At 39.6% G+C, this 14,385-nt stretch overlaps 1 protein-coding gene across 1 annotated transcript in view; it reads right to left on the minus strand.

The window, feature by feature from the left end:
• Nucleotides 1-437: 437 nt before the first annotated feature.
• Nucleotides 438-14,385, minus strand: part of ADGRG7 (adhesion G protein-coupled receptor G7) — an 83,682-nt gene continuing 69,734 nt past the window's right edge. Inside the window, 1 exon segment of the mRNA XM_059919996.1 lies at nucleotides 438-699. Coding sequence (XP_059775979.1) covers nucleotides 438-699 — 262 coding nt within the window.

Raw genomic sequence — 14,385 nt, forward strand, 5'->3', positions numbered from 1 at the left:
ATATTCACAGATCAAAAGTATGATACATACAAGCTACTCCCTTCAGTGTTCACCAAGAGTCATTTTGTTCTGGAGGGTAAATTTTTCTCCTCATGTCCTTTTTAGTAAACAGTAACAGAATTTTTTAGGTTCTATATTTTTATCAAACTTTGTCACATAGACTTTATGATGTATGGAGCAATGATAATCTTGAATTATCTTGAAAGCTGAGTGGCATTCTTCACTTCATTGGAGTAAGAATCTACTGAATAACAGAAAAACTACCAAATCCACTATCCCTGATGATAATAAACAACAGGTTTTACCTGATTCTTAACCTTAAGCAAAATACACTGAGGGAGACTTTGAGAAGACTGGGTAATAAAGGAAGGAAATAGAAAAAGTGAAACACATGAGTTGAATAAAAAGAGGACCACAAAAGGTAACAGTTTTACTGTCTAGATGCCTGGGTTTTCTTGGTCACTTTCAGACGATGCCATTTCCTTGGTAAGTATAGATGGCTCCAGCAGCCAAAAGCGTTCATTTAGGGCTGGTAATGACCTGAGCATGTTATACATCCTTACACAAAGCCTCAGTGAGGTCATTGATGGCAGCGCTTTCACTCTCCCGGCAGTCAATGACAATGACTTCAACACTTCGGAAGCTTTACTCTGAAAGATTTTTGTTCTGACAATGTGGAGGATAAAAATTTGCAATCCCAGGCAGACAGAATAAAAGTTTAATATTAGATAAGTCTTGAGATACAGAATGAGGGAAGAAATTGTATTTCACCCTCCCACCCACCCTTCTTCATGTACAGGAACCTGAGTTTACCAGTCAGCAGCTGCTGTGTACTTTTTTGTCTAAGAGGGTTAGGGCAATGTTCTTCTCATATCTGAAGTGCTATACGTAAGTAGTAGAGTTAAGAGACCTGAGTTCAGGTCCCCATTTGCCACATGTTGGCTGTGCAACTGAGAGGCTTTTTTTCCTCCTGACAGCAACCAATTCTGACACCAACTTGGTGTCCTACAATTTAATTCAATTCTGACACTAACTACTCAGAGTTCGTGTCAGACCCTACAGGTGAAGGGCTCAGTCCCACAAGACTGCCCTCACTAGTGGTGCCAGTAACAAGTATTAGGTCTCCGAGCTATCCACACTTCTGTCCAACGTGCCTATTGCCTCCCCACTTCAGGTTTGATAATTTGCTGGAAAGACTCCCAGAACTCACTCAGGAAAGAGTTTTACTTACTATTACTTGTTTATTATAAAGGATACAACTCAGGAACGGCCAAACAGAAGAGATTACAGTGCAAGAGCATGGAGTTTCCATGCCCTCTCTGAGTGTGTTACCCTCCCAGCACTTTAATCTGTTCACCAACATGCAAGCTCTCCAAACCCCTTCTTTTAGGGGTTTTTATAAAGGTTTCATTACATAGTTGTGATTGATTAAATCATTAGCTGTTGGTAAATGACTCGATATCCAACCCCTCTCCCATTCCTGGAGATTGTGGAGTGGGCTAGAAGTTCCAAGCTTCTAATCAAGCCTTGGTCTTTCTGGTGACCGACCAGCCTCCATACTGAAGCAATCTGGGGGCCTCAGCGACTGGTCATCTTATTAGCACGCAAAAAACACTCATCGCTCCAGGGAGTCCAAGGATTAAAGGAACTGTGTGCCAGGAACTGAGGACAAAGACCAAATATTAATCTTTCAGTATACCACAGTAACTTTGCTCTTTTTCTGATGTCTATGATCTTCGATTTCCTAATAGGGAAGATTGACTATGGGTTACCTAATTCTTCTTACAGTTCTAACATTCTATGATTCTACATTTCTTGGAGTTTTGGTAAAATAACTAGAAGTTTGGTATATTTAAGGACAAAAAAAATTTTTAAGCACTTCTATTCATTGTTTTTCTGTACGTTACATATGAAGACCAGATGTGCACAAGTAATTAACCCACAAAAGACTGAACACTATTTTCTATACATTTTTTAAATGTATAGAACCACTATTGCAGTCCTATTAATACCAGACACTTGCTTTTCCTTCAGTCTTCATCATTTAATCCTTCTCATTTAGTCCTAATATCAACCCTATAAAATAAGCTTTATTACCCCATGTTACAGATAAGGAAACTATAGCTCAGATAAATTAAGTAACTTGCCTAAAATTACCCAACCAGTAATCAGTAGAGTCTGGAATTAAACTATATGTTTGGCTCCAAAACTCCTCTATCCAATACACTACTCTGTCTCTTGCTTGTAACTGTAATAGAAAGATCATGTAAAGTGTATTATAGCATCTAAAAGAACCCTGATAAGTCCTCATTAATATCCTTTGTGGAAGAACAGATTAAATAATATCTGCAGTTGAGAGTATTGTGCCAATCTTCATTTCTTGATTTTGACAATGTTATACAAATCTTATTGGGAAAAGCTGGGCAAAGAGTACATGGGAACTCTGTACTATCTTTGCAACTTCTTGTGTAAGACTATTTCAAAATGAAAAAGCTATTTTAAAAAAAATCCATGGATGTGTCCCAGATTGGCATCTATTAGGCCCCAAGCCTTAAAAGGATTATATCTAGAATCATATCCTATGAATACCATTACAGACTTCTGGTGCTATGGTTCGATAACTCTGAGAGTTTAACTAATAAAATCAATACATATTGGCAAGGGATAGACTAGTTCTTTGGTCAAAAGCAGGAAGATTAACTTGATTACGGTATCTACTCCCCTGAAGAAGGCCTTGACGACATAAGGAAGTTTTCAATGGGACATGGGTTTCAGGAGGACAAAAGTGGCTACTGGCCATCCTGATTGTTCAAGACAGAGAAATTTGTTTTGGAGACATGAAAAATCTGGTCCCTAGTGTGGAGTACACTATTTCACCTGGATTTTCCAAACTTTAAACTCTAAGGTAAAGATAAGACTGGATAGAATTTCTAGTTGTATGATAATTAGGAAAAAACCTAGACCATGGAGAATCCATAAAGCTACCATCCTGAGGGACTCTGTCTGAATGGACTCCCAATATTTCCGTGCTCCCTAAAATCCCAAAGATGTTATCTGAAAAGACAAACCCTATGGGTCAAACTAATTCTCACTAGCACAAAGATCAAACTATATCTTTTAAGTAGTATCTGTAGCACTTAGTAAATGTTTATTAGAATTATAGATTATTCTAAATCTAGAAGGGGCCTTCCAGGTGAACTAAGCTAGTTGTTCCTATTCTTTAGTATACATAACAATCACCTGAAGATTCCTAGCTCTTAGCCCACAGGTTCTGACTGAGTTGGTAAGGGGGGAGGCCCAGGAATCAGCATTTTAACACATTATGTAAATTCTGATGTAGGCAATATTCAAGCTCACTTTGTAAAGCACTGTGTTAATGTTAACAGCCCCCCTTCATTTTATATTTTACATGCCTCACTCAGAAAGGATGTGTGACTTTCCTAAAATCATATGAATAATTAATTGTAGAGCTGGAAGACAGCTTAAATCTCCTGCCTTTTAGTCCAGTACTCCTGCCACATGGCCACCTTCAATTTTGCCATAAAGTGTTAACATTTTGTAACAAGCCTCTATTTTGTAATATGCCTCTCCAGTGCATGGAGGAGAGAATATCCTTGCCTAGACCTTCTTTTAGATACTTTTCTAAATTACTGGTCATTCTAGGTGACAAATGAATGACTCAGCTGGCAATCTCAGACTAAGCTTACACTACTTATTGCCTTTCTGGGGAGTTTCCATTGGGTGTTGCAAACAGTAAAGGTCTGCCTTATATCCATTCAAATTTGGTGGCAGGCACACATCTATTGTTTAATGGAGTTATTCTCAAAAAGCACTGGAGAGGGCTGCCTGGGATAGAGGGTGAGATCCTACACACATTAAACCTGGTGGCAGCAATTCAGATAGTCACGCAGCTCCCCACACTGCACTCTGCAGGCTCTCCATCATTGTGGTCAAGCCAAAATGACTTAATGCCCTCCCCAATGATTTCCATTTTGTATCAGACTTCCCTCCTCAGTGTTACTTGACCAGAGCCAGAAACAACCAACACTGAGACAATCATCAAATGCTATAGTTTTTTCACAAAATATTAGAGAAGTGTAGCCCATCCCAGTATCAAACTAGATGTTACCTACTGTGAAAGATACACAAAAGTATGTTTCTTACACCAGAGAACTGATAATCTAGTTGAGGAGATGAGACTTGTACCCATAAAAAGTTAATTTTTGAGTACAAGGAAAAAAGGGACAAATGAACTTAGAAAACTACAATAATTCTATTGTATCTGATAAAAAATTTATTTATTTAATTCATAGTTGAATTAATAAATCTAGAATTAAAAACCATCATTTTAGGGACTTCCCTGGCAGTCCAGTGGTTAAGACTGTGGTTCCGATGCAGGGAGTGAGGGTTCAATCCCTGGTCGGGGAACAAGATCCCACATTCCGTGTAGTAAGCCCAATAAATAAATAAATAAATACCTTCATTTTAAGGGTTTAAAGCCTATAAGTGAATAATCTATGTGGATTGTACCAATGTCACTTTCCTGGGTTTTATTTATTTATTTTTTTGGAGGAAAATGTCTTTCTTTTATTTTTATTTATTTACTTTTTTTGGTGTTATAATTTTTTTAATAGATCTATTATAGTTATATAAGGTGTTATCACTGGAAGAGCTGGGTGAAGACTACATAGGAACTCTCTGTACTATTTTTATAACTTCTTATGAGTTCAAAATTATTTCAAAAAATATTCTTATGGGTGATATGAGTGGGAAGAACGAAAAAAAAAAAATTCTGACCTTTCTCAGCCTTTTTTCCACAACATAAAATCTCATTAAGTTTATAGAATTTCAGTGAAAGAAAGATTATTGCCAAGAATTAAATGTCAAGCTAATCTGGGGTTCATGTGCCATGGTACATAAAGAAAAATTATCAGCTAGGAAAGTCCTCATTAATATTTACTAACTATCTCTTAAACAATTACTACAACATATGCTATCATTAATAAGAAATTCATTAAAATTAAGAAGTCAAAATAACATGACAATCTAATAAAGAAGACTGGCAAAAGGCATTGAAACTATTTAAGTATAAGAAAATGCAGTTAGGGGGAGGAGAGAAGATGGCGGAAGAGCAAGACGCGGAGATCACCTTCCTTCCCACAGATACAGTAGAAATACATCTACACGTGGAACTGCTCCTACAGAACACCCACTGAATGCTGGCAGAAAACGTCAGACCTCCCAAAAGGCAAGAAACTCCCCCCGTACTTGGGTAGGGCAAAAGAAAAAAGAAATAACAGAGACAAAAGAATAGGGACGGCACCTGCACCAGTGGGAGGGAGCTGTGAAGGAGGAAAGATTTCCACGTACTAGGAGCCCCTTCGCGGGCAGAGACTGCGGGTGGCAGAGGGGGGAAGCTTCGGAGCCGCGGAGGAGAGCGCAGCCACAGGGGTGCGAAGGGCAAAGCGGAGAGACTCCCGCACGGAGGATCGGCGCTGACCAGCACTCACCAGCCCGAGAGGCTCGTCTGCTCACCCGCCGGGGCGGGCGGGGCTGGGAGCTGAGGCTCGGGCTTCGGTCGCAGGGAGAGGACTGGGGTTGGCGGCGTGAACACAGCCTGAAGGGGTTAGTGCACCACAGCTAGCCGGGAGGGAGTCCGGGAAAAAGTCTGCAGCTGCCGAAGAGGCAAGAGACTTTTTCTTCCCTGTTTCCTGGTGCGCGAGGAGAGGGGATTCAGAGCGCCGCCTAAACGAACTTCAGAGATGGGCGCGAGCCGCAGCTAACAGCGCGGATCCCGTAGCAACAGGGGCGCAGAGGGAAAAACGGAGAGACTCCCGCACAGAGGCTCGGCGCCGAGCAGCGCTCACCAGCCCGAGAGGCTTGTCTGCTCACCCGCCGGGGCGGGCGGGGCTGGGAGCGGAGGCTCAGGCTTCGGTCGGATCGCAGGGAGAGGACTGGGGTTGGCGGCGTGAACACAGCCTGAAGGGGTTAGCGCACCACAGCTGGCTGGGAGGGAGACCGGGAAAACGTCTGCAGCTGCCGAAGAGGCAAGAGACTTTTTCTTGCCTCTTTGTTTCGCGGCGCGCAAGGAGAGGGGATTCAGAGCGCCGCCTAAACGAACTCCAGAAACTGGCGCGAGCCGCGGCTATCAGCGCGGACCCCAGAGACGGGCGTGAGACGCTGGGGCTGCTGCTGCCGCCTCCAAGAAGCCTGTGTGCGAGCACAGGTCACTCTCCACACCGCCCCTCCCGGGAGCCCGTGCAGCCCGCCACTGCCAGGGTCCCGTGATCCAGGGACAACATCCCCCGGGAGAACGCACTGCGCGCCTCAGGCTGCTGCAACGTCACGCCAGCCTCTGACGCCGCAGGCTCGCCCCGCCTCCTCTGTACCCCTCCCTCCCCGCGGCCTGGGTGAGCCAGAGCCCCCGAAGCAGCTGCTCCTTTAACCCCGTCCTGTCTGGGCGGGGAACAGACGCCCTCAGGCGACCTACACGCAGAGGCGGGTCCAAATCCAAAGCTGATCCCCAGGAGCTGTGCGAACAGAGACGAGGAGGGGAAATCTGTCCCAGCAGCCTCAGAAGAAGCGGATTAAAACTCCACAAACAACTTGATGTGCCTGCATCTGTTGAATACCTGAATAGACAACGAATCATCCCAAATTCAGGAGGTGGACTTTGGGAGCAGGATATATTAATTTTTCCCCTTTTCCTTTTTTTTTTGTGAGTGTATATGTATATGCTTCTGGGGGAGATTTTGTCTGTATAGCTTTGCTTTACAATAGCTTTATTTTACTTCACTATATTATAGCTTCTTTCTTTCTTTTATTTCTTTCTTTCTTTCCTTCCTTCCTTCCTTCCTTCCTTTCTTTCTATTTTTTCTCCCTTTTACTCTGAGCCGTGTGGACGAAAGGCTCTTGGTGCTTCAGCCAGGCATCAGGGCCGTACCTCGGAGGTGGGAGAGCCAACTTCAGGACACTGGTCCACAAGAGACCTCCCAGCTCCACGTAATACCAAACGGCAAAAATCTCTCAGAGATCTCCATCTCAACATCAAGACCCAGCATTACTCAATGACCAGCAAGCTACAGTGCTGAACACCCTATGCCAAACAACTAGCAAGACAGGAACACAGCCTCATCCATTAGCAGAGAGGCTGCCTAAAATCATAATAAGGCCACAGACACCCCAAAATACACCACCAGACATGGACGTGCCCACCAGAAAGACAAGATCCAGCCTCATCCACCAGAGCTCAGGCACTAGTTCCCTCCACCAGGAAGCCTACACAACCCACTGAACCAACCTTAGCCACTGGGGACAGATACCAAAAACAACGGGAACTACAAACCTGCAACCTGTGATAAGGAGACCCCAAACACAGTAAGATAAGCAAAATGAGACGACAGAAAAACACACAGCAGATGAAGGAGCAGGGTCAAAACACACTAGACTTAACAAATGAAGAGGAAATAGGTAGTCTACCTGAAAAAGAATTCAGAATAATGATAGTAAGGATGATCCAAAATCTTGGAAATAGAATAGACAAAATGCAAGAAGCATTTAACAAGGACGTAGAAGAACTAAAGAGGAATCAAGCAATGATGAAAAACACAATAAATGAAATTAAAAATACTCTAGATGGGATCAATAGCAGAATAACTGAGGCAGAAGAAAGGATAAGTGACCTGGAAGATAAAATGGTGGAAATAACTACTGCAGAGCAGGATAAAGAAAAAAGAATGAAAAGAACTGAGGACAGTCTCAGAGACCTCTGGGACAACATTAAACGCACCAACATTCGAATTATAGGGGTCCCAGAAGAAGAAGAGAAAAAGAAAGGGACTGAGAAAGTATTTGAAGAGATTATAGTTGAAAACTTCCCTAATATGGGAAAGGAAATAGTTAATCAAGTCCTGGAAGCACAGAGAGTCCCATACAGGATAAACCCAAGGAGAAACACGCCAAGACACATATTAATCAAACTGTCAAAAATTAAATATAAGGAAAACATATTAAAGGCAGCACGGGAAAAAAAACAAATAACACACAAGGGAATCCCCATAAGGTTAACATCTGATCTTTCAGCAGAAACTCTGCAAGCCAGAAGGGAGTGGCAGGATATACTTAAAGTCATGAAGGAGAAGAACCTACAACCAAGATTACTCTACCCAGCAAGGATCTCATTCAAATGTGATGGAGAAATTAAAACCTTTACAGACGAGCAAAAGCTGAGAGAGTTCAGCACTACCAAACCAGCTTTACAACAAATGCTAAAGGAACTTCTCTAGGCAAGAAACACAAGAGAAGGAAAACACCTACAATAACAAACCCAAAACATTTAAGAAAATGGGAATAGGAACATACATATCGATAATTACCTTGAATGTAAATGGATTAAATGCTCCCACCAAAAGACACAGGCTGGCTGAATGGATACAAAAACAAGACCCATATATATGCTGTCTACAAGAGACCCACTTCAGACCTAGAGACACATACAGACTGAAAGTGAGGGGATGGAAAAAGATATTCCATGCAAATGGAAATCAAAAGAAAGCTGGAGTAGCAATTCTCATATCAGACAAAATAGACTTTAAAATAAAGACCATTACAAGAGACAAAGAAGGACACTATATAATGATCAAGGGATCGATCCAAGAGGAAGGTATAACAATTGTAAATATTTATGCACCCAACATAGGAGCACCTCAATACATAAGGCAAGTACTAACAGCCATAAAAGGGGAAATCGACAGCAACACAATCATAGTAGGGGACTTTAACACCCCACTTTCACCAATGGACAGATCATCCAAAATGAAAATAAATAAGGAAACACAAGCTTTAAATGATACATTAAACAAGATGGACTTAATTGATATTTATAGGACATTCCACCCAAAAACAACAGAATACACATTTTTCTCAAGTGCTCATGGAACATTCTCCAGGATAGATCATATCTTGGGTCACAAATCAAACCTTGGTAAATTTAAGAAAATTGAAATCGTATCAAGTATCTTTTCCGACCACAACGCTATGAGACTAGATATCAATTACAGGAAAAGATCTGTAAAAAATACAAACACATGGAGGCTACACAATACATTACTTAATAATGAAGTGATTACTGAAGAAATCAAAGGGGAAATCAAAAAATACCTAGAAATAAATGACAATGGAGATACGACGACCCAAAACCTATGGGACGCAGCAAAAGCAGTGCTAAGAGGGAAGTTGATAGCAATACAAGCCTACCTCAAGAAACAGGAAACATCTCGAATAAACAACCTAACCTTGCACCTAAAGCAATTAGAGAAAGAAGAACAAAAAAACCCCAAAGCCAGCAGAAGGAAAGAAATTATAAAGATCAGGTCAGAAATAAATGAAAAAGAAATGAAGGAAACAATAGCAAAGATCAATAAAACTAAAAGCTGGTTCTTTGAGAAGATAAACAAAATTGATAAACCATTAGCCAGACTCATCAAGAGAAAAAGGGAGAAGACTCAGATCAATAGAATTAGAAATGAAAAAGGAGAAATAACCACTGACACTGCAGAAATACAAAAGATCATGAGAGATTACTACAAGCAACTCTATGCCAATAAAATGGACAACCTGGAAGAAATGGACAGATTCTTAGAAATGCACAAACTGCCGAGACTGAACCAGGAAGAAATAGAAAATATGAACAGACCAATCACAAGCACTGAAATTGAAACTGTGATTAAAAACCTTCCAACAAACAAAAGCCCAGGACCAGATGGCTTCACAGGTGAATTCTATCAAACATTTAGAGAAGAGCTAACACCTATCCTTCTCAAACTCTTCCAAAATATTGCAGAGGGAGGAACACTCCCAAACTCATTCTACGAGGCCACCATCACCCTGATACCAAAACCAGACAAAGATGTCACAAAGAAAGAAAACTACAGGCCAATATCACTGATGAACATAGATGCAAAAATCCTCAACAAAATACTCGCAAACAGAATCCAACAGCACATTAAAAGGATCATACACCATGATCAAGTGGGGTTTATCCCAGGAATGCAAGGATTCTTCAATATACGCAAATCAATCAATGTGATACACCATATTAACAAATTGAAGGAGAAAAACCATATGATCATCTCAATAGATGCAGAGAAAGCTTTCGACAAAATTCAACACCCATTTATGATAAAAGCCCTGCAGAAAGTAGGCATAGAGGGAACTTTCCTCAACATAATAAAGGCCATATATGACAAACCCACAGCCAACATTGTCCTCAATGGTGAAAAACTGAAACCATTTCCACTAAGATCAGGAACAAGACAAGGTTGCCCACTCTCACCACTATTATTCAACATAGTTTTGGAAGTGTTAGCCACAGCAATCAGAGAAGACAAAGAAATAAAAGGAATCCAAATCGGAAAAGAAGAAGTAAAGCTGTCACTATTTGCAGATGACATGATACTATACATAGAGAATCCTAAAGAGGCTACCAGAAAACTCCTAGAGCTAATCAATGAATTTGGTAAAGTAGCAGGATACAAAATTAATGCACAGAAATCGCTTGCATTTCTATACACTAATGACGAAAAATCTGAAAGTGAAATTAAGAAAACACTCCCGTTTACCATTGCAACAAAAAGAATAAGATATCTAGGAATAAACCTACCTAAGGAGACAAAAGACCTGTATGCAGAAAATTATAAGACACTGATGAAAGAAATTAAAGATGATACAAATAGATGGAGAGATATACCATGTTCCTGGATTGGAAGAATCAACATTGTGAAAATGACTCTACTACCCAAAGCAATCTACAGATTCAATGCAATCCCTATCAAACTACCACTGGCATTTTTCACAGAACTAGAACAAAAAATTTCACAATTTGTATGGAAACACAAAAGACCCCGAATAGCCAAAGCAATCTTGAGAACGAAAAATGGAGCTGGGGGAATCAGGCTCCCTGACTTCAGACTATACTACAAAGCTTCAGTAATCAAGACAGTTTGGTACTGGCACAAAAACAGAAATATAGATCAATGGAACAGGATAGAAAGCCCAGAGATAAACCCACACACATATGGTCACCTTATCTTTGATAAAGGAGGCAAGCATATACAGTGGAGAAAAGACAGCCTCTTCAATAAGTGGTGCTGGGAAAATTGGACAGGTACATGTAAAAGTATGAAATTAGAACACTCCCTGACACCATGCACAAAAATAAACTCCAAATGGATTAAAGACCTAAGTGTAAGGCCAGACACTATCAAACTCTTAGAGGAAAACATAGGCAGAACACTCTATGACATACATCACAGCAAGATTCTTTTTGACCCAGCTCCCAGAGAAATGGAAATAAGAACACAAATAAACAAATGGGACTTAATGAAACTTAAAAGCTTTTGCACAGCAAAGGAAACCATAAACAAGACCAAAAGACAACCCTTAGAATGGGAGAAAATATTTGCAAATGAAGCAACTGACAAAGGATTAATCTCCAAGATTTACAAGCAGCTCATGCAGCTCGATAACAAAAAAACGAACAACCCAATCCAAAAATGGGCAGAAGACCTAAACAGACATTTCTCCAAAGAAGATATACAGATGGCCTACAGACACATGAAAGAATGCTCAACATCATTAATCATTAGAGAAATGCAAATCAAAACTACAATGAGATATCATCTCACACCAGTCAGAATGGCCATCATCAAAAAATCTAGAAACAATAAATGCTGGAGAGGGTGTGGAGGAAAGGGAACACTCTTGCACTGTTGGTGGGAATGTAAATTGATACAGCCACTATGGAGAACAGTATGGAGGTTCCTTAAAAAACTACAAATAGAACTACCATACGACCCAGCAATCCCACTACTGGGCATATACCCTGAGAAAACCATAGGTCAAAAAGTGTCATGTACCACAATGTTCATTGCAGCTCTATTTACAATAGCCAGGACCTGGAAGCAACCTAAATGTCCATCGACAGATGAATGGATAAAGAAGATGTGGCACATATATACAATGGAATATTACTCAGCCATAAAAAGAAATGAAATGGAGGTATTTGTAATGAGGTGGATGGAGTTAGAGTCTGTCATACAGAGTGAAGTAAGTCAGAAAGAGAAAAACAAATACAGTATGCTAACACATATATACGGAATCTAAGGAAACAAACAAACAAAAAAAGGCCATGAAGAACCTAGTGGCAAGACGGGAATAAAGACACAGACCTTCTAGAGAATGGACTTGAGGATATGGGGAGGGGGTGGGGTGAGATGTGACAGGGTAAGAGAGTGTCATGAACATATATACACTACCAAATGTAAAATAGATAGCTAGTGGGAAGCAGCCGCATAGCACAGGGAGATCAGCTCGGTGCTTTGTGACCACCTAGAGGGGTGGGATGGGGAGGGTGGGAGGGAGAGAGATGCAAGAGGGAAGAGAAATGGGAACATATTGTATATGTATAACTGATTCACTTTGTTATAAAGCAGAAGCTAACACACTATTGTAAGGCAATTATACTTCAATAAAGATGTTAAAAAAAAAAATGCAGTTAGTACAATTATCAAACAAAATCCAACTATTATAAATATTTCTTGAAAGAAAATAATGTAGACAGTATAATTTAACAACAATAATTGTATGATAAATTTTAAATTTTACCAATAAAACCAGGAGACAAAAAGCAGCTAAACTGTGTTCATTTTACTATCTTTAAAAGGGAGGAATCCTATATATAAAATAGATAACTAATAAGGACCTACTGTATAGCACAGGGAACTCTACTCAATATTCTGTAATAACCTATATGTAAAGAATCTAAAAAAGAATGAATATATGTATAACTGATTCACTTTGCTCTACACCTGAAACTAACACAACATTGTAAATCAACTATACTCCAATTTTTTTAAAAAAGGGGAGGAATCAATACATATTGTTTTACTTTGGAAGTTGAAAATTCTATCTTATAAATTGTATTAATGTTTAATAAACAAAAATAATAATTAATGGGATGAAAATGTTCTAATTGGAGAAGGTTAAATAAAAGAAAATATAATTTATATAGCACAACATATAAAACAAAGGAAGAAATCATGGATACATGTAAAAAAAGAAAATAAGATGACTGAATAAGATCAAACATACCAGTTTTGATAACCAATATTTAGCTATATAGATAAAAGTTTAACTTTTTAGATAAAATAGAAAAACAATGAGAAAATGATTTTAAAAGCACAATCTGGGGACTTCCCTGGTGGCTAAGTGGTTAAGAACCCACCTGCCAATGCAGGGGACACAGGTTCGAGCCCTGGTCCGGGAAGATCCCACGTGCTGCGAAGTAACTAAGCCCGTGTGCCACAGCTACTGAAGCCTGTGCACCTAGAGCCCATGCTCTGCAACAAGAGAAGCCACCACAATGAGAAGCCCACACACCGCAATGAAGAGTATCCCCCGCTCGCCACAACTAGAGAAAGCCCGTGCACAGCAACAAAGACCCAATGCAGAGAAAAATAAATAAATAAATAAATAAAATCTATTAAAAAAAAAATACAATCTAAATATATGGGATCTAAAAAAAGGTAAGTCAAAAACAAAGTGACACAGAAAGGTTAATGACGAAAGAACTAACACAGATTAGATAAGATCCATAAAAACAAATTAGAAGTTGCTACATTAATATATGGAAAATTAGATTTCAAGATAAAATAGGACTGAGAGTGACTTGTTATATTGATGAAAGTTATCATGTCCCAGAAATATACAACATCCATGAATTTTTAGAAACATGATAATACAGCATTAATTTGTATAAAGACAAACACTTAAACATAAGAAAAACTGGTAGAAAAGTGTAAAAGGGAATTTTACATGCCTTTCTCTGATTTTGATGAACAAGTTAAAGGTAAATAAGATTTTACAAAAGATAACTTGAAAACTATATCCCCTTGAAAAAGTACATATGTGACATATAAAAATATTGTCAGAAGGTAATCTCAGTAAATATTAAATTGGAAAATTTTTTATAGTAATAACAATCAACGTAGAATTTTAGGAATTATCCCTTTGCTTTCAGGGTTAGAGGTCTGGAGTTTAAGAAGCAAGCTCTCACTAAGGAGTGTCTTTTCTTGCCTCATGTAGGTGGTCCAGTGATCACATTTGTTCACACAAATGATCCTGGTGCAGGGTGCGTAGTTTAGAAGAAGGGTACTTTCCACTGTCGTTGGGAATGTAAATTGGTGCAGCCACTGTGGAACACAGTATGGAGCTTCCTCAAAAGAATTAAATATAGAACTACCATATGATCTAGCAATTCCACTCGTGGGCATACAACCAAAGAAAAGAAAAACATTAATTCAAAAAGATATGTGCACCCTAATGTTC

This window comes from Balaenoptera ricei, chromosome 4 (assembly GCF_028023285.1).
Source record: "Balaenoptera ricei isolate mBalRic1 chromosome 4, mBalRic1.hap2, whole genome shotgun sequence".
NCBI classification, from domain to species: domain Eukaryota; kingdom Metazoa; phylum Chordata; class Mammalia; order Artiodactyla; family Balaenopteridae; genus Balaenoptera; species Balaenoptera ricei.